General features: G+C 36.6%; 8 protein-coding genes and 3 long non-coding RNA genes across 20 annotated transcripts; 5 read left to right on the forward strand and 6 right to left on the reverse strand.

Moving 5' to 3' along the window:
* Window positions 1-897: 897 nt before the first annotated feature.
* On the reverse strand, window positions 898-1214 carry AT3G08815. Its single transcript, NR_141486.1, has one exon. It is a non-coding gene; the product is annotated as an other RNA (long non-coding RNA).
* Window positions 1215-1921: 707 nt separating this feature from the next.
* On the forward strand, window positions 1922-4430 carry ARR9 (response regulator 9). Of its 2 annotated transcripts, NM_001339837.1 has the most exons (6): window positions 1922-2126; window positions 2726-3024; window positions 3120-3226; window positions 3328-3405; window positions 3560-3630; window positions 3746-4430. In NM_001339837.1, the coding sequence occupies exons 2-6, from the start codon at window positions 2922-2924 to the stop codon at window positions 4089-4091; spliced, it is 705 nt and encodes a 234-aa protein (NP_001325622.1). In that variant the 5' UTR covers window positions 1922-2126; window positions 2726-2921; the 3' UTR covers window positions 4092-4430. The 2 variants fall into 2 exon arrangements, with proteins under 2 accessions (NP_001325622.1, NP_191263.1); NM_115563.3 differs by lacking the exon at window positions 1922-2126 and having other exon boundaries at window positions 2277-3024; window positions 3746-4366.
* On the reverse strand, window positions 1937-2167 carry AT3G08825. Its single transcript, NR_141487.1, has one exon. It is a non-coding gene; the product is annotated as an other RNA (long non-coding RNA).
* Window positions 4431-4562: 132 nt separating the features above from the next.
* Window positions 4563-7600, reverse strand: CBL (cystathionine beta-lyase). 5 transcript variants are annotated; one of them, NM_180381.3, is made up of 13 exons: window positions 7322-7600; window positions 7070-7193; window positions 6807-6922; window positions 6656-6726; window positions 6464-6555; window positions 6271-6358; window positions 6071-6182; window positions 5869-5965; window positions 5682-5763; window positions 5484-5601; window positions 5276-5383; window positions 5084-5186; window positions 4563-4977 (listed from the first exon to the last, which is right to left on the reverse strand). In NM_180381.3, the coding sequence occupies exons 1-13, from the start codon at window positions 7382-7384 to the stop codon at window positions 4802-4804; spliced, it is 1350 nt and encodes a 449-aa protein (NP_850712.1). In that variant the 5' UTR covers window positions 7385-7600; the 3' UTR covers window positions 4563-4801. The 5 variants fall into 5 exon arrangements, with proteins under 5 accessions (NP_850712.1, NP_191264.1, NP_850713.1 ...); NM_115564.4 differs by having other exon boundaries at window positions 7025-7193; NM_180382.1 differs by having other exon boundaries at window positions 5084-5383; window positions 7025-7193; window positions 7322-7499.
* Window positions 7601-7660: 60 nt separating this feature from the next.
* AT3G57060 (binding protein) lies at window positions 7661-14023 on the reverse strand (the record flags this gene model as incomplete). 3 transcript variants are annotated; one of them, NM_115565.2, is made up of 16 exons in its annotated part: window positions 7661-8023; window positions 8166-8528; window positions 8642-8846; window positions 8928-9079; window positions 9167-9224; window positions 9309-9424; window positions 9517-9616; window positions 9701-9923; window positions 10014-10081; window positions 10206-10382; window positions 10481-11134; window positions 11327-11518; window positions 11632-12811; window positions 12901-13061; window positions 13148-13470; window positions 13779-13914. In NM_115565.2, the coding sequence occupies 16 exons, from the start codon at window positions 13912-13914 to the stop codon at window positions 7941-7943; spliced, it is 4191 nt and encodes a 1396-aa protein (NP_191265.2). In that variant the 3' UTR covers window positions 7661-7940. The 3 variants fall into 3 exon arrangements, with proteins under 3 accessions (NP_191265.2, NP_001325687.1, NP_001190114.1); NM_001339840.1 differs by having other exon boundaries at window positions 7683-8023; window positions 8124-8528; window positions 13779-14023; NM_001203185.1 differs by having other exon boundaries at window positions 7730-8038; window positions 8124-8528; window positions 13779-13976.
* A 162-nt stretch (window positions 14024-14185) lies between these two features.
* On the forward strand, window positions 14186-15432 carry AT3G57062 (uncharacterized protein). Of its 2 annotated transcripts, NM_001203186.1 has the most exons (2): window positions 14201-14481; window positions 15162-15432. In NM_001203186.1, the coding sequence occupies exon 1, from the start codon at window positions 14306-14308 to the stop codon at window positions 14450-14452; it is 147 nt and encodes a 48-aa protein (NP_001190115.1). In that variant the 5' UTR covers window positions 14201-14305; the 3' UTR covers window positions 14453-14481; window positions 15162-15432. The 2 variants fall into 2 exon arrangements, with proteins under 2 accessions (NP_001118850.1, NP_001190115.1); NM_001125378.2 differs by having other exon boundaries at window positions 14186-15185.
* AT3G08835 lies at window positions 15079-15363 on the reverse strand. Its single transcript, NR_141488.1, has one exon. It is a non-coding gene; the product is annotated as an other RNA (long non-coding RNA).
* A 1289-nt stretch (window positions 15433-16721) lies between the features above and the next one.
* On the forward strand, window positions 16722-18545 carry AT3G57070 (Glutaredoxin family protein). The gene has a single exon (NM_115566.4). The coding sequence runs from the start codon at window positions 17037-17039 to the stop codon at window positions 18288-18290; it is 1254 nt and encodes a 417-aa protein (NP_567043.2). The 5' UTR covers window positions 16722-17036; the 3' UTR covers window positions 18291-18545.
* A 16-nt stretch (window positions 18546-18561) lies between these two features.
* AT3G57072 (uncharacterized protein) lies at window positions 18562-18699 on the reverse strand (the record flags this gene model as incomplete). The annotated part of the gene is made up of 1 exon (NM_001125379.1): window positions 18562-18699. The coding sequence occupies one exon, from the start codon at window positions 18697-18699 to the stop codon at window positions 18562-18564; it is 138 nt and encodes a 45-aa protein (NP_001118851.1).
* On the forward strand, window positions 18588-20938 carry NRPE5 (Eukaryotic rpb5 RNA polymerase subunit family protein). Its single transcript, NM_115567.3, has 4 exons — window positions 18588-18992; window positions 19745-19921; window positions 20014-20127; window positions 20208-20938. The coding sequence occupies exons 1-4, from the start codon at window positions 18741-18743 to the stop codon at window positions 20331-20333; spliced, it is 669 nt and encodes a 222-aa protein (NP_191267.1). The 5' UTR covers window positions 18588-18740; the 3' UTR covers window positions 20334-20938.
* A 320-nt stretch (window positions 20939-21258) lies between these two features.
* BIGYIN (Tetratricopeptide repeat (TPR)-like superfamily protein) lies at window positions 21259-23952 on the forward strand. Of its 2 annotated transcripts, NM_001339841.1 has the most exons (6): window positions 21259-21582; window positions 21986-22124; window positions 22287-22408; window positions 22535-22598; window positions 22750-22871; window positions 23701-23952. In NM_001339841.1, the coding sequence occupies exons 1-5, from the start codon at window positions 21490-21492 to the stop codon at window positions 22842-22844; spliced, it is 513 nt and encodes a 170-aa protein (NP_001327069.1). In that variant the 5' UTR covers window positions 21259-21489; the 3' UTR covers window positions 22845-22871; window positions 23701-23952. The 2 variants fall into 2 exon arrangements, with proteins under 2 accessions (NP_001327069.1, NP_567044.1); NM_115568.4 differs by lacking the exon at window positions 23701-23952 and having other exon boundaries at window positions 22750-23119.
* The last annotated feature ends 496 nt before the right edge of the window (window positions 23953-24448 follow it).

The raw sequence follows: 24448 nt of genomic DNA on the forward strand, positions 1-24448 counted from the left end.
CTTCACTATTTTATTTTTGGCCTTCTTTTATTATATATATTCATTTTTAATTATATACTCTTCAAAAAAGTTAATTCTATCCAATAGTTTTTATCAGTGAATTATGGTGTGTTAAGTTTTAATTTTAGTTTAACTACATCCGAGTTAAATTAAAGACATATATATAAGTACCCTATCTAGTATTCAACTTTTCTACTTTACTTTTCTTTCTATTTTGGTAATTACTAAGAGTACTTTCTTACTCTCTCTATATATATAGCTAGATGATACACGGCATATAAATGAAAATAGACCTGAATGCAGTATATCGAAGATATCATCGAGCAAAAACAACCCACAAAAGGATACTAAAAACACAAAAATAAATGAAATTTAAAACGATCAAATATCATAACGAGGGATATAAGCCACTCAACTACCTCGCTTCGCCCGAAAACTACTCGGATTACGTTCATTTCATTGCATGTGGTCCATTTCACATGTCACTATGACACACATCCACCAAATATGACATTCTCAGTTCACTTCTATCTACATAAAAACCAATTATCATATATTGTTTAAGCGTTTTATTATTTTTCGTACCTAATTTATATATGCTTACGTTAACAATTAACATGTTAATTAAATTATCGTGTTTATCTAATAAATATCAAATGTTTTATTTTTTTCTGTAAAGTAAACTGGACGTTTGAACTAATAAACACAAACACAAATAATTTGTTCGAATTAACAATCTAATAATAAATTTATAACATGTTCTAGAGATGGAAATGTCAATAAGTTTGGTTCTTCTTTCGGCTTTTTAGGTCAGTGAGAAAAAACTATTACGTCCTTTTTCCAACTGAATATCATTGTTGGTCAGATTCGAACCCAAATACTTTGATAAAACAGCCGGTCTAAAAGTGACGAGTGTCTCGTAATGTTTTATCTAGGGTCAAAAGCTGTGATGATGATGAAGGTGTTTGTGTTAGAAAGAAGAAGAAGAGAGAGAGAGAGAGGGTACTCATAAAGGAGAAATGGATGGTGGATATATTAAGAGAGGATATGTAATAAATTGAAGATCCATTGTCTACTATTGTGGATTAAAAGCATTGTCTTCCCGACATTGTGGATTACCATTAAATAGACAACTCGATCGAGCCATATCTTTTTGGTCAAATCCACCATCCTTTGATTCCTTTTCTCATTTCTCCTTCCTCACCTTCTTTGAATTTTACTTGAGTGCCTTATTCTTTCATGTCTTTTATTTGGTCCACTGTGTTAAAAAAAAGTCGATTCTTTTTTATAAAAAAAAACTTGTGGACTCATCATGTTGAATTACGGTAGTATTTCGGATTAATTGATAGAAGATTTCATTTCGGCTATAGACGTAAGAATAAACGAAAATACTTTGGAAATTAACCCTAATCCATGACCGATATATATTTTTTTCTTTTCATCGATGGGCTTGATCTTTCCCAATTATCCTGGCTGGTTTGATATAAATCGTGGCAGTTGGATGCCTTGAACGCATAATGGGAGCTTAATCACCGTGTTTAAACATTGTGATTAGGCGAATAAGTCTTGTTGGATAGATTTTGACGTGTGACCCCAAAAGTTAGACACGTATCGGATATAGTAGATGGACATGTTGATAATGGCAATCATGATGATGGTGAATGGGGCATGACCATGGGAAACAAATCTTTGGAAGAGAATCGATTTAAAATTGCCATGTCGTTGCCACCACAAACCCAACTGCTCATTATTTCACGTTTTGCTGAATATTGTTTTCTCCATTTACGTATTAAATTTAATTGGAGCAAAAAAACAAGTAAACAATTTAATGATATATGATAAACAAAAAAAGAGGCATCTTTGATGACGTCATCTGTATCTCTCAAGATTTTGGCGGGTCCCGTTTCTCCATTTATTTCTTCATGAATTTAGACTTCAAAGTGTGGGAAGACTTGATACATTTTAGTATATTATGAAGAAAACTAGGAGAAAAAGTTTTTAAGTTTACATGACTCTTTTTCTTCTTTCTCTTTTTTGAGAAAGGCGATTAATATGTTTGTTACGAATTAGACTACGGGAGAAATACGGTACATGGAAAGTGTGTTTTGCGGTACGAGAGAAGTGCGGTACGATTCAAATAGTTACAAAAATATATAGATACATATGTATATATAAAGATTTTGATACTGTTAAAGCACTGTTGCGGTGCGGTTTTTGTTACCATTCACAATCTATATGTTTGTCGATACTTATATTTTTTTGTATTTATGATAAAACTTATTAAAAAAATGAAGATGATGATGTGATATGTTATACACATATTTTTTGTATAAAATTTTTATATAGAAAAGGATTTTTAGATTTATGCATATATGATATACTGTATATGTATATTTTCAAATATGGTGTAAAATACTAAAATCAAGCGGCTGTGGTAGTAGTATATAAAGCAAAGGCCACCTATTATCTAATCCTTAAAAATCCTGCAAAAGATTTGTTTTCATTATTTTATTTTATTTAGGAAACTTTGTCTTTTTTCCTTCCTCTGCGCTGTCTTCTTCAAAAAACAAAATATTTTGTTTTTTGTTCTATTAGTAACTTTGCTTTCTCCACAATTCAAAGCTAATTTAGTTCTATTCATTTTTCCCTCTCTCTTTTGCAAAGATTTGGTAGAAGAAGAAAAATAAAAAGAGTTATAATCAATCAGATCTTGTTTTAAGTGCAGACTCTTTATTTCTCTTCCTCACCTAAGCTTCAGCATCGTAAATTTAAAACTAAAATCGCATCAAATCCCGGAGATAGGAAAGAAAATAATTGATTGTTTCTAGTGAAGAACAAAAAAAAAAAAGTCGAAGACTTTACATCTGGGTTCATCGATTTGAGATAAGATCTTCTTTATTTGTTATCTTCAAGTTTCTGCAATGGGTATGGCAGCAGAATCGCAGTTTCATGTTTTAGCTGTTGATGATAGTTTATTTGATCGGAAACTTATTGAGAGATTGCTTCAAAAGTCTTCGTGTCAAGGTATAAATGTGTGTTACAAGAAAAAAGTCTCAATCTTTGTTTGATAATGGTCGAAGAAAGATCTAAGCTTTTTTCTGTGTGTTTGGTATTTATAGTAACAACTGTTGATTCTGGCTCAAAGGCTTTGGAGTTTCTGGGTTTAAGACAAAGTACTGATAGTAACGACCCAAATGCGTTTTCTAAGGCTCCTGTTAATCACCAGGTTTGCTCTTTTATTTTTGTAAATCACTTTTTCTTCTGTTTTTGTTGTTGTTGTTGTTGTTGTTATTGAAGTTGTTGTGTTTGATTGGTTGCTTTCAACAGGTAGTTGAAGTGAATCTTATAATTACAGATTATTGTATGCCTGGCATGACTGGTTATGATTTGCTCAAGAAAGTCAAGGTACTTTTTTTTCCTAATTTAAGAGGAAAGTTTTCATATTTTCAGTCAAGAAAGTGAGAGAATGTCAATAGGAGATGAGATTATATGCTATTTGATGTGTATAAATAAAATCTTTTGATTAATCTGGGAATTATCTTGTTCTACAATTTTGCAGGAATCATCAGCTTTTAGAGATATACCAGTAGTTATCATGTCCTCAGAGAACGTTCCTGCAAGAATCAGCAGGTAAAGAAAGATTGAACCTATGAAGTTTGAGTTTGTTCCCCTTTAGATTGTGGTTTCAATCTCTCATTTCCCCGGGAATTAATTGAAAATTTTCTTGTGTCTTGATCATGAACAGATGTTTAGAAGAAGGAGCTGAAGAGTTTTTCTTGAAACCAGTAAGATTGGCTGATCTTAACAAGTTGAAACCTCATATGATGAAAACAAAGTTGAAGAACCAGAAGCTGGAGGAGATTGAGACAACTTCAAAAGTCGAAAATGGAGTCCCCACTGCAGTAGCTGATCCAGAGATTAAAGATTCAACAAACATTGAAATTGAAATCTTGCCTCTGCAACAAGATCTGCTATTAGTTCAACAAGAGGAGCAAACATTGAGTATCAACAACAAGAGGAAGTCAGTGGAAGAAGGGATTTCAACTGATAGAGCACGTCCTAGATTCGACGGTATCGCAACCGCTGTCTGATCTACCAGCTATGATACTTCTTTTTTCGGTTTCTGATTTAGATTTTTGTAGATTTTCTTAGGAATGCTTCTACTGGTACAGTACATGGTTTCAGTAGGGAATGCAGAGAGGGGAATATGATGATGATGTTGTATGTGGGGATAATGTTTATAAGTACATCAGTAAATCTTACATGGTTAATAACCCAGTTCCCAGTTTTGTTTCACTCTTTACTTTTGCTTTAAAGACACTCCAACTTGACTATCTGAAAATGGTATGAAGGATCTGTAGATGTCACTCTATTTGCCAACTGTTGTTTTCAATTCAATTCACAATGTTACTTTATCATGTATACCTACCTGTCCTAGCGAACAAAAAGGTATAAATCTGGTAAATTCAGGTGCTGATGTGTCATGGTTTGTTCCATGTTCTTGTTTCTTACCTAACCTCAGGACAAGTTGCTCACTGTGTCCTCTCCCTGCTCCACAGATCAAGAATCTTGATAAGAGTTGTATTTCACTTTGAAGAAAGATCCGTACTACTTATGTTGTTGGCTTTGAAGCCGATAATACAGAATTTAACCCCAAACAAGTAACATAACAAATCTAACAATAATGAATTTATTGCTTGATGTGTTTTCAAACACCAAATTATGTTTTATGGTTTGTTACATAGATCCTTATTTCAAGAACCTATGAAACTACAAAAGCTGAGACAAGAACAAACCAAAACTAGAGAGGGAAGGTTTTGAAGGCAATGTCAAGATCAGATATCAAATCATCAACATCTTCAATTCCTGCAGATATACGGACAAGATCTTCCGTCAAACCTCTGGCCTCACGAACTTCTGCAGGTATGCTTGCATGTGACATGAAGCATGGCATGCTTATCAGTGACTTAACACTCCCTGTTGTCAAAGAGAAAAAGTGGAAGAGATCAAAATCCAAAATAATCCCAAAGCTTATTAAAGCTTCTCCAGAAGAAACACAATATAAGTACTCTTTGAGCCTCACCAAAACTGACAGCTATGCTGAAGTATTTGGTGGTTTCTACGAGATGCTTTGAAAGCGCAACTGATCCAGTTATAAAGCTAAAAACTGATCCTGCACCCTTCGCCTGCATATATGAAAACAGTTATATCTTAGATAGAGAACTTAATCTATTTTCTTCTTATTTTTCGTAGATCAGTTTATGCTTTTTAGTACCTGAGAGAAGTGGAGATGGTGACCAGGATGATCTGGTAGACCAGCATAGTACACTTTCTTTACTCTTGGATGAGAAGACAAGTACATTGCAATTTTCCGTGCGTTTTCCTGAAGATTTTTGCCATCTATTGTAAGTAATGAAACCAACCAATAAAAGAAAAGAAAAGAGAACAACATTTCAAGGTAATTAGGGGGTTCAAGTCAAGACCTGTTGCTTTTCTATCCGTAAAGCCATTGTCTTGATTCCTCGAAGGCAAAGCCAACAGTCGAAAGGAGCTAATCCAGAACCTTCTGAGTTTTGGAGGAAATACACCTCCTTTGCCAATCTGGAAAGTTTAACACTATTATAAGAAAAGCAGATATTTCAAAGAAATGTCTCAGATAGAAAAGAGTAGAGGCAACATACTTTTCGCCTTTTACAGCAAGCACACCTGCCATCACGTCACTGTGTCCGGCTATAAACTTAGTAGCCGAGTGCATCACGATGTCTAAAAAGCCAGACAAGTTGAAATATGAGTATTAAGAAGCAAATTTGAGAACAGAAAAACGAAAATTTTAGCCAATAGAAAGCAAGTCTGAGTTGTTTTACACACCAGCTCCAAGTTCTAATGGCCGAGAGAGCACTGGTGACATAATACTGTTGTCCACCAACACAAGAGCACCTTGAGCATGAGCCATCTCAGATATTTTCTACAAAGACAGAAAACCATCAAACCAATTAAACATTACAGCAGAATAAGTCGATTTCGGCCATGTGGTATCTGGCTCCAAACTTTGTAGAAACAGAGTATTTACTCGTATATCAGAAATTTGTTGTCTTGGGTTTGTTGGAGACTCAAGCCACACAAGCTTTGTTTGGGGACCAATTGCAGCAGCAACCTCGTCTAACTTAGTTGTGTTTACTCGTCTACAAGATTTTTAATGGTATCATTAAGTTATCTTAGTTGTAAGAATAACTAGTTATATAATTCAGAATCAAAGGTAGCAATACTAACTTTACCACAACGCCAGATCTTGGAACAACTTGGGATAGTAATCTGTCAGAGCCACCATATACATCATCTCCAGCAACAATTTCTTCGCCTATAGAAACAAAATCAAATGTACTACAATGAAACCAAGTCTATGCTACCGATCTAATACACTGAAAGACATTACAATCCAGGAGAAGTCAGTATCGGAAATTACCATTTTTGATAAGATGTGTAACAGCACTAAGAGCAGCCATTCCGCTAGTAAAGCAAAATGCTCTATCTGCCTTGTCAAGCTTCGCAAGGAGGCTAACAAACGAATACAACTTCTATAAGTAATGTTGAACAAACACACATACAAATATAGCTAAATAACCTAGGAATCGAGAAGATGCTAAGAAACAATTACCTTTCCAATGCATCCCGTGTAGGATTGCCACTTCTTGTATAATCATAAGGTCCATTTTCAATAGCAGAAGGCTACAATAAGCAAAGAAACTAGTATCAAGTGACAAAATCTTCTCGTAGTAAACGAAGTTGTTCGCTTTATGGCTGAATACCTGCTTAAAAGTAGCAGTTTGGTAAAGCGGAGTGCTCATTGCATCAAAGGGATCAAATTTATTATCCAAGTTCACCAATAATGTAGAGACGCTAGCTTCTTCTTTGATATTCATAGCTGCAAAAACATTGAAACACCATCAATCAATAAAAAAGACGCTAACTTTATGATTATCATCAATATGATCCAATAAAAAGAAGTTATTTAAGCTTAACGAACTATTTAAGCTATCAGTGGTATTGTTAACGGTAGAATGAGTTTGACCATCGACACTTTTCTCCATCACGCAATTCAGCTTGAAAGAGTTCCGATTTGAGATCTGCTTCTTCTCCCAAGTTGGAACCTTGGAAATGGAAACACTGGTCGGAGAGTTCTTACTGATCAAACCCTTCAGAGAAACACCCAGAGACGAAAATGATTAGATATCACTTAAATTGGTAGAGCCAGACCAAAAGCAAAAGAAAAGGGATTAACTTTATCTGAGGTCGATAAATTATATTAAAATAAAAAGCTTACTCGGTCGGAGAGATCAGCGAAGGAAGGTACGAAGGAGGAGTGAAGTGACAGAGAAGATGTCATTTTGGTAGATGAAAGAGAACTAAATTGCTTTTTCTCCGGCGTCGATTTCTCGTCTGAGATATTAGCCGACGAGATAATAACGGCGACGGAGACAGTTCTCGTGCTCAAGTGAGAGTAGAGACGACTGAAGAGAAACCGAAGGTCTCTCGGCTTTAAGTCTCGGTTTTGGTTTCTTTCGGTTTATTTAGATACGATAAGACAAAACCGAAATAAATCTGGTCTGGTTATAACACGTGGAGGAAAGTAGGTGTACACCTACTCTTAGTCTTAACTCTTAAGTACCCATGAGGCCACTAATATATTCGTCAGTGAAACTGACAAGAAAAAGGAAATTTGATACAAAACTAATTCAGATCTTATATATTTTGGCTACAAATTGTCATAACTAAACCGGCTAGGACATTAGACATAAATATTGTCGATTCTTCAATATCTAAGCATAATAGGGAGAAACAAAAGCGGTGACCAAAACAGACGTAAATTATAAGATAGCTCTCGAGATGTTGAGCAACTTGAACAGACATTCGCTCTCTCTCTGCATCTACACAATGGTTCTTTAACTTCTACTTCCTGACCTCAGGTTTCTCCTGATGCTGCTCGATGACTCTGTACTCTTGCTTTCTGATTCGCCTTCTTCCCCTGAAAACCTCACAACTTTACTTAACGGTATATAACAATTTCTAAAATGTAGCTTAAGTTGTGTGAGATTTTTGAAATACATATTGAAGTTTTCACATACCGCCACTAGTCTTTTGGTTTAAGGAACGAGGATTGGTCGTACCACATTGTGCAGAATCTGGCTCTTCCTCCGAGTCAGATGGCTCTTCCTCTGAGTCAGATTGCTCTTCCTCGGACTCAGTTTCAATCAAATTATCGCCACTAGTCTTTCGGTTTAAGGAACGAGGATTGGTCGTACCACATTGTGCAGAATCTGGCTCCGAGTCAGATTGCTCTTCCTCGGGCTCAGTTTCAATCAAATTATCGCCACTAGTCTTTTGGTTTAAATAACGAGGAATGGCCGTACCACATTGTGCAGAATCTGGCTCTTCCTCCGAGTCAGATGGCTCTTCCTCTGACTCAGTTTCAACTAAATTATCGCCTGATTCTTCCATTGATGGATCCACAATTTCACTATCTGAAACACCTGAGAATACAAAAAACAGTCCATTTTGAAAAGCTTGCCGTTAACTGGCATTTGACTATCGTAAGTCTGGTACAGTGAACTTTGCTTTAGCCAAGAGTCAAAAAATTACTAACCTTCACCTTCATCATATTCTTCTACAGGTTCTTCTTTCACTTTGCTGAGGACAGCAAGGGATTCCATGGTCTTGGTTTTCTCTCTATGAACCTCGGCATTTCTTGCGGTTTCTTCTTGTTCTTTCTTCTCCATGTGGAACTTGTTGATCTTCTCTTCAAACTCTTCGATACACGCTTTCAGTTCTGGCTTCGCAAACTTCTTTCCCTGTTCAGATTCACAACCAGATGTCAAACTAACATATAGCATTAAAAATGACTAGGGTGACGAAAACCAGAGAAACCAGACCTTATTGATTATGCTTCTAAAGTTCTCGGTCACCAAATCCTCTGCTAAAGCGTGCTCGTAAGACTTGAATGACTCAATAAGCTTTTTGATTCCCTTTTCTGTGAATGTCAGCAGCGAAAGAGAATACGAAATGTATTCCCACTGTTTTCCATCTGCAAGTTTAGGTGTAGATGTCAAAGGGATATACTTCTTATTAAACCCAAAACAGGTGTAAGGATATATCATCAATACAAGCATACCTGTGACTCCGCTAAACCTATTGCAAAGCTTCTCAACTAGAGCCTCCATCTGTTTGTCCTGGAGATTGATGAGGATGCAGATGAGTGATTAGATAAGAATAAATACAGGTCATACTAACTTCAATATTGAAAAGCTGTATACCTTTTTGATGGAGCCGATCAAGAATTGCATGACATTACAGAATGACTCCCTCTCTAAATTCCGGTTGGATAACTGCCCAAGTATATCAGGAAGTAGATTGTATATGGGATTCGATCCTGGATTTGTTTGGCAGAAAATAAACTTAAGTGTTAAATTTGATTCAAAGGTGGAAGTTGCTATGTCATGTAAAGCAGCTATTGCAACTGACCTTTCTTAGACAGTTCATGGAAAAATAGTTTTGCGAGACTAGAGATCCTCTCCACATCATCTTCTATACATATAGCCATTTCATATATATAACCTTTCACCTGAAATCAGGATTCACAAAATGAAACCTCCAACTATAATTGCAGATATTTAAAGAGAGCAAGGAGAGAGGTAAGGAGTCCAACCTTCATCATATCATTCAATATAAGATGTGAGAGGACCAGGACAGCATTTTTCCTGACAGAAACTGAAGCATCCCGTAACCTGGCATACATATTTTCTGTCCAAGGTTCTAAAAGATTTGGAAAACGAACAGCCAAGTCTCCAAGGGAAAGGGTGCAATTCGATCGTACAACTTCAGACGGTGCATTTTCAACAACTGTGAAGAGAAGCTGAAGATTGGATTCGCTGGCATACATTGAGTTTAATGCATCAATTTAACTATAAATTCAGTTTTGTAAAGGATAAATAGACTATATGATAATGATTTAATCTCACCAGAAACTTGCATCAATAATCATAAACCTGCATAATGCAAGCATTGCGGAAGCTTGTAGTTCAGGATGCTGTACGAATGAAAAGACAAGTTTCATTTTATCATGTATATCCAAAATAAATGTGAGAGCAAAAGAAGGCTTTTAACTTCATCACACGCCATGAAACAGAATGAATGAATAGAAAACTAACTACCTTTTGCAGCAGAGAAAAATTTCTGCAAAGCTTAGAGAGAAAAGTTGCACACTCCCCAATCAGATTCTTCTCAACAGAACCCCCAGAAACAATTTCCCTCTCTGCTCTTTCAGCGAGTGTATCAAGCAGTGCATCATCAGAGGCAGCAAGTCCTAGCTCAGCATTTATGCCATTGTTCTACAAAACAAAGAAAACTTTGCATTATTCAGCAAAAATAACCCTTTAGGGTTGTAAAATTTGTGCCACCAGCTGCGCTCTACGAAATTGGTCTGTACCTCTTGGGTGGCCTCAAGGTTTTCTTCTGTGTTCTGACTTTCAGCAGCCGGTTTGTCCTTTTTAGTCTTCTGTCTCCGGATCTTCTGGATACAGGATTCTATATACACCAACTGGTTCATGGCAATGTGACTGACAGCGAACAAAAATCTACTGAGTTTAGCCACTTGAACTGGAGTCAAAATATCAACTTTATTATTTTCGGTATCAGTCTGTGCTTCCTCTTGTTCAACTACGTCAAACACAGTGCTCAGGGACTTTTTAATAATAGTAGAAGCCAATGTTTCTGGAGTTGGGTGGATCATGTATATGGCACTTATGGCTTTATCAGCAGTTGCATAATATATATTTTCTGGAAGCCAGTTCCCAGTGATCAAGCTTTCAAGAATACCAAACAATCGGCTGCCACTGCTGAGCAATAACTTTTTCCTATCTTCCTCGGAGAACCGCTGAATAACAGTACATGCAGTTCTGGCAAGTAGAGGTTCCACTTTTGCCCAACGGCCAAACCCAATATCAATAATATCCTGTATGTGTGATCCAAGAATCCTAGGGGACGACTTTGCAGCCATGCAAAGGATAGATAGAGCCCCACGACTTTGCTCAGCAGTTGTCCCATTGATGTTAAAGCAAAAGAAGTCCCATAGAGCTGATGTCTACAAACAGAAAAATGATAGAAGCACTTATTAGCCTCTAGCAGGTGAAAATCCTTTTCGCTCGAGAAATTTAATCAATAATCAAACGCTCATTATTTTTAGTTGTTCTTGACTGTGCATAAGCAGACTACACGTATCAAGTGACCATAATTCATAGCATACTCATACGCTGGAGTCACAGAAGGAACCTACCGTGCTGCTAGATATTTCACCTTTTGACACTAAAGCATTAACAATAAACTCTAGTGCTGCCTGATCTCCTATATTCGAATCTATGGCAAGGTTCAACAGCTGTTTCGCCGTGTCAACTGGATTTTTCCTTATGTAGATTGAGATGAAGGCATTCTCTACTGCCTCATAGATAGACTTATCCTGAGAAAAGGCCTGCAAAGACAACAATAAACAAGGTTTTTAGCACAATGTATTAAGAGGATGCTAACTGAAAAATGTCAGAAGAATGTATTCTTATGAGTTTGATACATGATAAGCGACCATACCAGAGGCAGAATTTTACGGAGACAAGCTTCTGCACCGTCAATTTGGAACTGCTTACACCTCATCAGCAAAAGAATAGCATTCTCAACATCAGTGGCAGAAGATGAAGCCATTAATTGAACGAGGATTGGCATACTGGCTGACATGCACTTCGAGAACCTCAATCCAGCCTCTAGGGAAGCAATCAAAGCCTTGGTTTGCTCAACGTTACCAATATCTGGAACAGAAACATCCTTCTCACTGATTTCTTCTCCATTCTCTGGCTGACAGCTATCAGATAGACTATCTTGATGAATCTTAGTTGTAGTTTCAAGATGCAAGTCATCGATTTCACCATCTCCATTACAGGATTCACCATCTGAAGTTGACTCTTTTGATGCATGCTCAGTAGGTTCAAGTTCGTTCAGTTTTCTTTTATACTGCTCCAGGGTTGCTTCAAATGAAGCTATCCGCAGCTGTGGACCAAAGGGGTTATGTTGCAACATCATGATCAGTAAATTCAATGCGGATTTTCTAACAATTGCACTCTTATCTTCCAGTCTTCCAGCAGATAGTGATGCAACTTCATTCCATAGGCCAATTGAAACAGAATGCTCTTCACAGAGTTCAGCCCACACTTGAAGAACACGGCTCCTTGTATAGGCTGAAACATCTCTACAGCGTTCGAGCAAAATTTCCAACATAGCTTGCTTAGTTCGCAGACGAAGGGACTTGGAACTCATATCTCCCTCGACATCATTAAATGCTTTTGCAACTAATTTCCCAAGAACACCAACTAGTGCGTTTCTTATCTTGTATGATTCACCACCAAAATGAGGGACCAGAACTCCAACATTTGTCGACATTAATTTTGGCAAACGATCAGCAAGCTCGACCAGGAAACGTCCCACATTATCAGCCCCAGCAGTATCTTTAACGTAGGCCTTTGGGTCAGTCCTCCCAATATCTCTAATGATTGTCACTGCCAACGTACCATCTGAATACTTGCTTTCAGCTCTAGCAACTGCATCAGCAATGTGTACAACAGCAAAATCATACTTGTGTATCAAGTGCATGATTGAGGCACATGACTGCACAATGTAGTGGTATTTTGTAGCAGATGCTCCGATGATTCGGCACAGTGCATCTTTTGTCTCGGCATCTTTTAAGATTGTGGCATTTTCAAAAAGAGTGAACGAGTTTCTACAAGGAAATGATATGAAAATGTTGTGAGAATGTATCTATAGCATGGACTATGAAAGAAACAAGATTCATTAGGTCACGGAAATTACTTGACAATGAAAGACAGGTAGTTTTCGTCTAGGTCTGATGATCCAAAGAGCAAGGATAGGTTGATTTCAAGAGAATTTGCGATCAAATTGAGCATCCTACCCCTCTGAGGTTCCCAGTTCCATGACTGGATGATTTGCTTTTTCCTCCCTCGTGCTGCAACCTGTTCATCCACAACATCACTACCGTAAATTCGACAACAAGAGATGAATTTTATTCTGTATTATCAGCTGGAAAAAGAGAGAACACCTTTGTAGTCTCGACTGAGCTGATGTGTGATTCCTCATTCATAACAACAGTGAGGAGAAAGAAAGTGTATATCTTCAAGGCATTGCGATGTGATGTGATCCTATCAATGATTGGAACATCATCCTCCTGATCTTGGACAGACCGGGATATCGAATCGACATTGGGAAGAAGAACGCTTAGATTGGACCGAAGGCTTTCTACAAGATTACACTTGCAAGATGGAGGAAGACTAAAGAAGCTCCTGACCAAAGAGTAGACACGATCAAATACATCTTGATCCTCGACACAAAAGAGTTCTCTATCAGAAAGGTCAAAGGATACACCTGTTCCACGAGACGAAAGTAAACAAAATGCCTCACATATCAATCACAAGAGTCATAGAAGAAATTTGACTCCAGAAACGCACTAAATGAAATTTCTCTCGACTTAAATTTAATCAATTTCATATTGTTCAGCTTCGCTTGTAGACACGAATTCCCACTAAACCTACCTGACGACTCAGGTGACTAAGGACACTATCAACATACATAATGCAATTTTCCTCCCAAATTGGGATTGCAAAGCAAATCTAAACCCTCTCGCAATTGCATCTCAGATACGCTCATACAGTGGAGAGACAAAGACAATTTACCTTTGACGAATTCTTCCAGATCGGAAGGGCGAAGAGAGGTTACATCGACGGGATTCTGAGCGAACAAACGGTGATTATCCTCCGGATCTTCTTCTAGGGCTCGTAGAATTTGAGGGAATACAAAGGGAGGAGCCATTTTTTCTAGAGAGAGAGAGAGACGTTGCTCAGAGGAGAGAGAGAGAAAGAAGAATCTACCTTTTGGGGAATTTCAATTTCAAAATGAAATCGAAAAAGGCAACGGAGCGGGAATCCATGGATCATCCTATCGGGTCGGGTTCCGGATACAAAACCGGGTCGGATCCTAATTATTTTATCTTCATGTGGGCCCTCGAATTTAATTATGAGTCTCCGTCGGCTGGTGAATAAATACGACGAAGACGTGGCCGAATCTAAATGGTTGGAAGATCCTTGAACCTACCGAATCATCTTTGATTTTTTTTTCCCCAAGCTTTTGGCCACTCTAATGGCTTCGCCGGCCAATCATTTGATCTGACGAAAGAGAGAGAAAGAAGCAGAAAAGCTTTGAGATGGCGATGCCGCTGGGCATGGCGATGTATCTGATGAGAATGGTTTGGTTTTCTCTGAGTGGTTGGGTTTTCACTTGCGTGGCTATCGCTGATGAGATCGCTGGTTCTCTGAGAAACGGAGATATTGGTCCTTTCCACGTCGGATGATTGAATTCGAGATCCTTAGCTCTCCTTCTGTGCGTATATGTTCTTCTCTTCCCCAAATTTTACGTTTTTTTTTGTTTTGCTCTGTTGTTTTAGATTAGAGTCGCTTCAAATTTCCCTACAAACTCTGAAATTGATAATAGTTTGAGTTTATAGAGGATAAAGATAGATCATTTTGGTCGAAAAGGGAACAATTTTTGGTGGAAGTGATTGATATATGTCTCAGTCACTCAGTGTGTGTATGTGTAACTAAAGTTCGGCTTCGTATATGAAACTATACATATCTTATGGATTCGCATGGATGTTGTTATGTTAATGATGCTTGTTAATGGCCCATGAACAAAAATCGAGATTTCTCAACTCCAATTTGGTTGTATTTGTTCTGATCAGCAACTCTGGGATGCATATAATGCTCGTTTCCTTTTGCTCAGCTGCTTGAGTTTATCTCTCATAGTAGCTGGTTTTTGTGTCGATACAAGTATCCTCAGGATCATTCACATGCTCAGATAATTTATCTCCTCTCTACATAAGTACATCAGCATTGATGATATGATCCATATGCTTAAGTGATTGTCTGGAAAACAGTTCATAGGTGATAATACCTTCTTAGCTTCAGTACCAAAACATTCCTGGAAGCATGTTTTATAATCCTGAAGATTACCTTTTGTTTTAGTTTTTCTCCTTAGCTTACTAGTCATTGTTTTGCATTCAGGCCTTTCTGAATTCAGGAAGGGCTTTTACAGCAGTAAATGCGCAGAGTACACAAGTAAGGTTCTATCATATCTTCTGTTGGTACGCTGGCAAGGTTCTTAACTATGAAACATTTTGACAGACAGAGAGAGGTAGAGAGAGAGCAGAGCAGCAGTATATGTGTATAGTATATAGTTTGTAGAATTCCAGAACATATGTGACCTCATACTTGTGAAAAAATGTTGCTGAAACAATTGAGTTTCTATCAATTTCAAGAAATCTTTTTTAGCCTCTTCTGCTTGGAAGATCACACAAGAGAAAATGATTTTTCCCTTTGAATTTACTTTGTATATATTTAGCTCATTGGCGTCAAAGAAATCTATTACATTCAAATATTCAATGAAGAACCAAACATTTTTATCTGTCAAGATCCACCTCTAAAACTATTGAGCTTTCCTCTTATATTAGCTTTTTGTCTTATGCATATCTTCCTTATATCATATTTAGTCTTTGTAGTGTTAGGTTCTGAATTTCGAATCTTTCCTCTTCCCTTATTGAAAAGAGTAAAAGACAAAGAACAAAGTACCAAAAATAATAAAGAATCTTCAAGGAGTTTTTGCCTTGTGCAATTCAACTTCTTCCCATGTTGTTTATGTGTAGTCCAATTAGTGTTATTTTTAATTAAGATGTGGTCCAATTAGCTGTTCTTTTTCTAAACCGTATAACATAATAATACGTGATTCAAATACATTAACATAATGCAAAAATGTAACAGCAAATTCATTAAAAACAAAAAATGTAACAGCAAAGCACCATACTTTCTCTCGTGGGGATTAGAATATACAGCTTTCATTACAAAGACTAGTCAACTAAATCGTACCAGCTAACTGCAAAACATCATCTTAGGAAATAGAAAAAGGTATGTGTAGATCAATCAAAATGAATAAAATGTTTGATTATGAATAAAAATGAATAAGGAAGAGTTCAATGAGATGATGATATTAAATTATGGTAGAAGAAAAGTTAATAACAGGTCAGATATAGAAACTTTCCGTAAAGTCAAGGATTTAAATTATTCACGTGAATACTCTGTCTAGGTCCTATCTTGAAATTTATCATTCAAACCTTTAATATTATCTATATGTTTTTACTTTAAAATTAAATTTTAATATATGTAGATATAAAAATTAATATTTTTAATTTATATATTCTTAATATTTATATCTAGATAGAGTCATATCAAAACATTTTGTTTGAATGCAAATTTCAAAAGATAAATTTTGGAATAAACATTTTCAAAGACGTAAATTAAAAAAGCAATTTAGAAATAAAGCATTGCAAAAATAAATTCAACTAAAATTTAGATGTAGATGTATATTGTGAACCCCCAAAATTAATTATAAAATCTTTTGGAACTGACATGTCAATATTTGTTTGATTGATCAACCTTTTTTCTCCTCCAATCTTCGTTTAGTTCTAATAAAAATATCATAAAGAATTAAAGATTGCAGTTATGAAGATAATGACATTTTTCTTTAATATTTTATTTTTCTTCATTATTTTAAAAACGTTTGGCTCAATTTATAGACAGTGAAGGAAAGTTCTTGGAATTTGGTTCTTCTTCTATACATAAGCTTTGGTTACACAATCAAAATCAAATCGAGAACTGTTGTTGTGTCCGAAAATCAACATCAACATCGTTTCTTTCTTCTGCCATTAAATTTCACCATCTTCCACCTTCAACTGCCCTAGACAGCTATTCTCCACCTTTCTCTTTTCTCTCTCTGTTCTCTATCATTCCCAGAGATAACCAAACAATCTCAGAAGAAACCAGAAAGAGCAAAGAAACTAAAAACTATTATTCATTAAAGTCAGTGTTTTTAAATTCGATTTCGTAATGGGTTCTTCTGCTTCAAAGACCGCTTCTTCCGTTTCTTCTGCTTCTTCCTCATCTGCGTTTTCTCCACCGCCGACCAAATTCAGCTCCGATTCATCTTCACCGGCGGTGCAGAGAGCTTTTTCGTTTCCGACGCCGTTGGTTCACCATCCTCCGGCGAGAAAAGGCGACTCTCATCACCTTGTTTCCCTTACATCTACATCGTACGGTTCTCTTCTCCTCCTTGATCTCGATGGATCCAAAAACTCCTCTTCCGACCAACAAACGCTGCCTCGTATCTCAATCTCCGGGAAGAACACACCAGATCCGGTCTCTCCTGATTCAGTCATAAACACTTGGGAGCTTATGGATGGCTTGGACGATGAATTCGAATTCGAAATTCCCAAACCGGGTAAGCGTCTAAATTCGGATTTTTGCTCTAAACCCGACCCGAATCGGAATGTGAGTTTAAATGGGTCTTCGTTGAAATTGGATGAATCTTACGAGATTGTGAGAATCGAAGAAGACGATGGAGATTGGGTTCCTTTGACTTATAAACCTAAGCAACCTTTGTGGAAGCATTTGTCTGAAGAATCATTTCTCTCTGATTTAGATCCCAGCATTGTCTCATCCTACAAGAAAGCTTTGTCTTCTAAGCTATTAAGCAATCATAGTAATACTAGAAACCCTCATAGACCCACAAAGTCTCTCTCTTGTAGCCCATCATCAAATCCATCCATCTTAATAAGCGAAGAACCAAAATCTGTATCCTCTAGTCAATTGATTTCATCACCAGCCAAACCGAGATTACCAGGAACAGAAGACAAGATTGTACTCTACTTCACAACCCTCAGAGGAATTCGAAAGACATACGAGGATTGTTGTTGCGTTAGAGCGATATTGAGAGGAGTTCAAGTGTCCGTAGACGAACGTGACATCTCTATGGATTCCAAATACAGGAAAGAGCTTCAAAGCGTGCTTGGCGCCGCAGAGAAACCGGTTTGTTTGCCTCAGGTGTTTATCAGAGGAACTCACATTGGTGGCGTGGAGGAGATTATGCAGCTAAATGATGGTGGTGAATTAGCAGAGATGTTGAAAGATTTCCCTGCTTGTGAACGCTTGGGGACATGCCGGAGCTGTGGTGATGCAAGGTTTGTGCCTTGTACTAACTGTGATGGTAGCACCAAAGTGTTTGAAGAACAAGATGAACGGTTTAAGCGGTGTCCTAAATGCAATGAGAATGGATTGGTGCGTTGTCGTGTGTGTTGTCTCTAAGTGATCAGTTTGATCAAAAGATGTGTGTGAGAAAGGGGATATAGATTGATTGACTAAACATGGTATTTGGTTAGTAATGTATATTCAAATAAGTAAGTTGGCTCAAGCCTTTTATTATTTACTCTTATGAGTTGTGTTCTTTTGTTCCATTTACGCTCTTGACCTTTTGAACTAAATGATTCTTACTATATGAAGTACATCAAATGGTAGATGATGATTGATAATTCGCATAATAGCCGAATGATTTGCTTTGTTTGCAAGGTATTTTTTATCAATGAAAAATATGTGCAACATTACCACAAATGTAGTTTGATTGATTGATGTCACCTGCTCGCTCACCTATATTAGCTTTCTTCCTTCTGTTCTTAAATCCTAAAACGACAACGTTTAGTCTCCCTTTAAATCCCATCACTGGACTCGACGACTTTTGCTCAGATAAGGGAGACAAAAATGGAAGTGAAAGGGAAAGAGACAGCTTCGGTTCTGTGTCTGAGCAAATACGTGGATCTATCGAGTGAAGAGAGTCATAGATACTATCTTGCGCGGCGAAATGGCTTGCAGATGCTCCGAGACAGAGGCTACGAAGTCTCCGACGAAGATATCAATCTCTCCCTTCACGATTTTCGAACTGTTTACGGTGAACGTCCCGATGTTGATCGTCTTCGCATCTCCGCTCTGCATCGCTCCGATTCTACCAAAAAGGTATATCGAAGTATTTTCGTATTCGTTGTGATTTTTCGATTTCTAGCTGTTTTTTTGTCTTTGCATGTTGTGGGGTTTACTGTTTGGCAGTGAAGAAGATGATGGAATATGAAATTTGTGACTCTTTTAAATTTCTTATCTTCTAATTGAAGTTTGAATTGCTACTTTTGTGGATTCAGATGACTAAAGTTTACTACTTTATTGTCCTTATCAAGTAGCATACCTCATTTGTTTGTCCTCTGAATTTTTGTAATGTGAAATGTTTCTGGTAACAACTAGCAAAGTGATTCTTAGATCTCTTCCTATGGCTATTGAACATTCGGACAATTCATTGAGTGATCTCTTCAATCTTTAGAGTATGGTCAATGTCAAATGTGCGAGTTCTGATGATAGCTACAAGTTTCCATGTTTAATTCTAGAATGAGATTGAACTGCAAAAGAACGGTTAAGTTGGATATTTGTTGAAAATCTTACCCCTTTTCTTGTTGGTTGTTTGGTTCATGTTACCTCTTTTTGTATGCTTATAGACATGCTTGTCACCTGCTTTCAACTAGTCGATTTCATATATTGATTGCTACAAGATTTTTGTTACTTATAAATGTCTTCTATTTTCAACTCATGATGTTTCTTGCATCAGCTCTAGTCTTATGGCATAACGACAGATATCTCATAGTGATTCTCTGGATATAGTAACATTGTGTTATTGGTTTAAAGGGTCTGCTTCAAGAAGTGTTGTGATTTTGCTTGTTCAGGTAAAAATTGTCTTTTTTGGTACTAGTATGGTTAAAGTCAACGCAATCCGCAGTGTAGTAGCGGATATACTTAGCCAAGAAACCATAACTGGGCTGATATTGGTTCTGCAAAACCATGTAACCAATCAAGCCTTGAAAGCCATTGAACTTTTTTCTTTCAAGGTCGAGATATTCCAGGTTGGTACACCTATATATTTTCCTAATCTAATTTTTCTTGGTTAGTACTTCAAATCTGTAACATCTAGTTTCCTTTTTGCTGTCTTGTTAAGATAACGGATCTGCTAGTCAACATAACCAAACATTCACTGAAGCCACAACATCAGGTGTTGAATGATGAAGAGAAGACAACACTTCTCAAGAAGTTCAGCATTGAGGAAAAACAGGTCCATTATCCATTTCTTGCAGCTAAATAAAAGTAATAGTCTCACTTTTTGAACCGTTCATCCCAAAATTTATTTAACAGCTTCCTCGGATTTCAAAGAAAGATGCTATCGTCCGGTACTACGGATTAGAGAAAGGGCAAGTTGTGAAGGTGAATTACAGAGGCGAACTCACGGAATCGCATGTTGCCTTCCGATGTGTGTGGTGAAGAAACCAATTAAAAACCATCTTGTGTACTTATTTTCAGGAAAAAATAACTTGTATGTTTCTAAGGTTTTGTTTTTAATCCTAGAAGATCCGTTGCTTTGAACACAAGAAAAAAAGTTAAGGAAAAAAAAAAGATCCTTTGCTTGTTCTTGAAAACATTACCATTTATGTTTTCCGTACAAAGAGCAGTCACTACACGCTATCAATACACAAAAACAGGCCATGGAGACTCCAACATTTCTTCAGAGGTTCGAGGACAATCAAAGCTCATTGATGGATCGGTTTGAGCGGTTATCTTTCGAGGCTCACCTCAACAATGCCTTGCTTGGTCGAAGTTTATCTGAGTCAGGCTTCTCTTTGATGTACAGTGCAGTCGTCGATGATTCCCCGATACATACAGCAGCTCCGGCTAGCCAAGCCCGACGACGACTAGGACTGAATAAGATACTAAAAAATCTGATGAAACCAATTAGATATTGTAGCAAAAAAATGGGCAGGGGAAGAAAAGAAGAGGCGTGTGATATTGATCCAAAGAGTTTGAAGAAGTGGCAAACTTTCAGCAAATCTCTCCGATTATTTTGATGCTTTTATAAGTCTTGTATTTTCTATGGACATGAATATATATGTATTTTAACGTTAAACTGTTATTCAATTAAACAAAATACATCACCTAAATTAAAATCGACAACAAAAAAGTACTATGATCTAAAATATGAAATTTGTTGCTTCAGATATTTTTAATAACTTAAAAAATAGAAATTACTTTTACAAACCATCAATAGTAATAACTGCTTGATTGAGTTAAAACTCCACGTTAAACATCTAATCGTGAAAGATTAAATCAGTTTTTTTCCTTTTCTTATCTAGTTGTTATGAATCTTGTAAATTTATTGGAAAAAATCAGTAATACACCATCACATGTCACAGAAGTTTTTTATTCCAAAGGGTTGTTAATAACAAAACAGAAGATATGGTGATCAATGTGGGTAAGTCTTAACAATACAGGGGTCTTGTTGATAAATTCAAGGGATAAATATCGTCTGTTTCCCTGAGCTTGGGCAACAAGTCCAACTTCTCTCCTTAAGAAACTCTCCTTAAGAATTAAGAAAGAGACCAGAAACGAAAACCTCATCAATCAAAGCTCAAAATCGCCTTCAATGGATGCTAAGATCGGACAATTCTTTGACTCCGTCGGTACTTTCTTCAGCGGCAGCGATAAGATCCCATGGTGCGACGGAGATGTCATCGCTGTAAGTTTTCTCTATATCCTTCATTTGTTTCGCTTTTTTCCGCCTATGTTTCCGAAGAAGATGAACCATCTCTTGTAGGCAAATGGAATCATGAACCATTTGCAGAAATTTAGACCTGTTTTCGTGTTTCTGCTTGGAAATTTCTGAAATCGGATTTGCTTTCTCGAGGATATTTTTTTATTGGATTCGATTGAATCGAGCTTTAGAAGTTCATGAGTTGCTGTAAAATTCGTCCTCAAATGAGCGTGATTACTGATTTTTGCACCCTTATGTTGGATCCGAATTTGATAGCTGTGTAGAACTTTACCAAATGTCACAGCATCAATGGTTTTTTGTTTGATAGCTTTGTATCTTCTTCAATCGTCTAGCTTCATCTGCTAAACTCTGTTGTGTTGATGTGCAGGGATGTGAAAGAGAGGTTCGAGAGGCCACAGATTCTGGCACTGAAGATCTTAAGAAAGAGTGCTTGATGCGATTGTCATGGGCCCTTGTTCATTCCCGTCAAACGGAAGATGTTCAACGTGGAATAGCCATGCTTGAAGGTAGTAGTACTCCTATCTTGTTCTGTGAAAACTATGGCCTGACATATTCGTTTGGCTGCAAGACTTAGCACTGGTTTTGACACAAGAAAGCTGAAGCTATTCTTCTGCATCATTTAAACAGAATATTGATAAATTTGTTTTTGTTGTTGTTGTTTTTTTCAGCATCTCTGGAAAGCAGTGCCCCTCCATTGGAGGACCGAGAGAAGCTCTATCTTCTTGCTGTTGGGTATTACAGAAGTGGGAATTACTCAAGGAGCAGGCAGCTCGTGGACCGCTGTATCGAGGTTTCATCCACTTCCCAAATCCTTTCTTTATAGACCCTGTCATCCGCTATATACTACTGTGTGCTGCTTATATATATATATATGTGCTTATTCTTTTGCTCTCTGATGTATGGTTTGTTTTCATAGATGCAAGCTGATTGGAGACAAGCTTTGGTCCTAAAGAAGACCATCGAAGACAAAATCACAAAGGGTAAGCCACTCGTCAAACTTAAACACTTGAATTGATGGATGGTTCTAGGGATTAAACACTTGAATTGATGGATGTTTCTAGGGATAGATAATGTTTGTAACAAATCCTAATTGACTTACAGAGTTACTAAATGGTATTTGTTTATTCTCAGATGGTGTTATAGGGATAGGGATCACGGCTACAGCCTTTGGAGCTGTGGGTCTCATAGCCGGTGGTATCGTAGCAGCGATGTCTCGCAAGAAATGAAAACCACAACCATGACTTCTTCTCTGTGTATACAATGGCAGTTTACTTTTTTTCACATTTTTTTCTTCTTCTTTGAGTGTGTTCTCCACTGCTTACTTCACAATCTATGATATAGAAAAGTCGAAGCTATTTGCTTCGAATTAACATTTTGCTTCGAATTAACATTGTGCCATGTCATTAATTAGCATTTTTACATACCATTTTTACATAGCATTTTAAGATTTTAAACTACAAATTGCGGTTTGCCATATCATTAATTAGCATTTTTATAAACCTTGCAAATTAATATTTTTAGAATTATAATTACTTTCTATATTAAAATATATTAATTATGTAAACTTAGAAATATATATGGAATTTATGTAATTATAATTATGTAATATTAGTCATTCCGCTAATTAATATTTTTATATACAAAGAGATTTATTAAAAAAAGAAACCAAAATTGGCAATATGTCAATTTAATTATTTTTTAGTTAGAAACTTTTATTCTTATTCTTATTTGGTGAATAATCAATCTTAATAAGATTTAACGGCATGTCTTAAATGTGCCAACTACTACGATCTTTAAATGGCCATTTAAGTTTAACAGAAAGTAAATGGCCAAGTCAACGAAACTTGTTTATTTTTTCAAAAAGTCAAACCAAGCTTTACGATTTAAATGACATTTCGAAAGTTCGTGCTTTTTTCGTCCCAAATTTGAAAGTTCGCGATTTTTTTGATATTTTTCTCCATATAATATGTTTATCTTCGGAGAAAAGCTTTATGAAACTGCATTTAATAGGTTTACTGAATTCACTTTATGTAAAGTTTGCCTATTGTATGTACTCTGACTCAATCCCAAATAACTCAGCAGATTTTGAAGTAGTGGTGGTGGTGCACAGCTGATGTCGTCGAGGTCAAGGAGGATCTTTGAGAAGAGCAAGAGAGTTTTATGTTTACTTGAATGAGTATCTTTGTATGAATTCTCAGTTTTTACACCAAACACCATTTACTTTGGTTAAAAAAAATTTAAAGAACCCCACCATTTGAGCAGACAAAACTAAATGACTACAATTCAAGTTCTTAAAGTGGGGGGTATTGGAGCAATGACTTTGACCGAATTTATTAGAATATAGATTCTATTGTTATTCAATTAGGCGTTTTATAAATTCTTTTAAATTCTAGTGTTATTCAGTTTCTCAATTTCTTAATTCTACTCAATTCAAGTGTTATTCAATATTATCTAATTTTCATGACAATGTCATTTGCCAAGAATTTAATAGAAATATTAGTGCAAAATGCACAAAACAAATGGTCGTATAAGGCTAATGTAAAGGGTCTGCTAGATCTAATGTAAAGGCTAATAAGCAGCTAATTTCCCTTTTTGCACGATTAATAAGCCTAATGTTAGTATTGTTGATGTTCCTGATTCTTGTCTTCAAGTACTCTCCAAACTTTCAAGCCTAATGTTACTTGTTCTCAGAAAACGGTTCCTTACACCATAGAGTACTCTTGTCATTGTGCATAATCATCATCGACGCCCTTAGCTGCGGAGATAGCTCTCGTTATCGACGTGAACTCCGAGAAGAATACAAAGAAGATGTTTGGAAATCTACAATGAT

The sequence above is a fragment of the Arabidopsis thaliana genome, chromosome 3 (assembly GCF_000001735.4).
Source record: "Arabidopsis thaliana chromosome 3, partial sequence".
NCBI classification, from domain to species: Eukaryota; Viridiplantae; Streptophyta; class Magnoliopsida; order Brassicales; family Brassicaceae; genus Arabidopsis; species Arabidopsis thaliana.

Coding starts and splice junctions, on each gene's coding strand:
- ARR9 (NM_001339837.1), top strand. CDS start 2,922: ATGGGTATGGCAGCAGAATCGCAGTTTCATGTTTTAGCTGTTGATGAT. Junction 3,025..3,119: donor TCAAAAGTCTTCGTGTCAAG/GTATAAATGTGT, acceptor TGGTATTTATAG/TAACAACTGTTGATTCTGGC. Junction 3,406..3,559: donor ATTTGCTCAAGAAAGTCAAG/GTACTTTTTTTT, acceptor ACAATTTTGCAG/GAATCATCAGCTTTTAGAGA.
- CBL (NM_115564.4), bottom strand. CDS start 7,384: ATGACATCTTCTCTGTCACTTCACTCCTCCTTCGTACCTTCCTTCGCT. Junction 7,194..7,321: donor TCGCTGATCTCTCCGACCGA/GTAAGCTTTTTA, acceptor GTTTCTCTGAAG/GGTTTGATCAGTAAGAACTC. Junction 5,384..5,483: donor TACGGATAGAAAAGCAACAG/GTCTTGACTTGA, acceptor AAAAATCTTCAG/GAAAACGCACGGAAAATTGC.
- AT3G57062 (NM_001125378.2), top strand. CDS start 14,306: ATGGCGATGCCGCTGGGCATGGCGATGTATCTGATGAGAATGGTTTGG.
- AT3G57070 (NM_115566.4), top strand. CDS start 17,037: ATGGGTTCTTCTGCTTCAAAGACCGCTTCTTCCGTTTCTTCTGCTTCT.
- NRPE5 (NM_115567.3), top strand. CDS start 18,741: ATGGAAGTGAAAGGGAAAGAGACAGCTTCGGTTCTGTGTCTGAGCAAA. Junction 18,993..19,744: donor GCTCCGATTCTACCAAAAAG/GTATATCGAAGT, acceptor TTGCTTGTTCAG/GTAAAAATTGTCTTTTTTGG. Junction 19,922..20,013: donor TCAAGGTCGAGATATTCCAG/GTTGGTACACCT, acceptor TGTCTTGTTAAG/ATAACGGATCTGCTAGTCAA.
- BIGYIN (NM_001339841.1), top strand. CDS start 21,490: ATGGATGCTAAGATCGGACAATTCTTTGACTCCGTCGGTACTTTCTTC. Junction 21,583..21,985: donor GCGACGGAGATGTCATCGCT/GTAAGTTTTCTC, acceptor GTTGATGTGCAG/GGATGTGAAAGAGAGGTTCG. Junction 22,409..22,534: donor TCGTGGACCGCTGTATCGAG/GTTTCATCCACT, acceptor TTGTTTTCATAG/ATGCAAGCTGATTGGAGACA.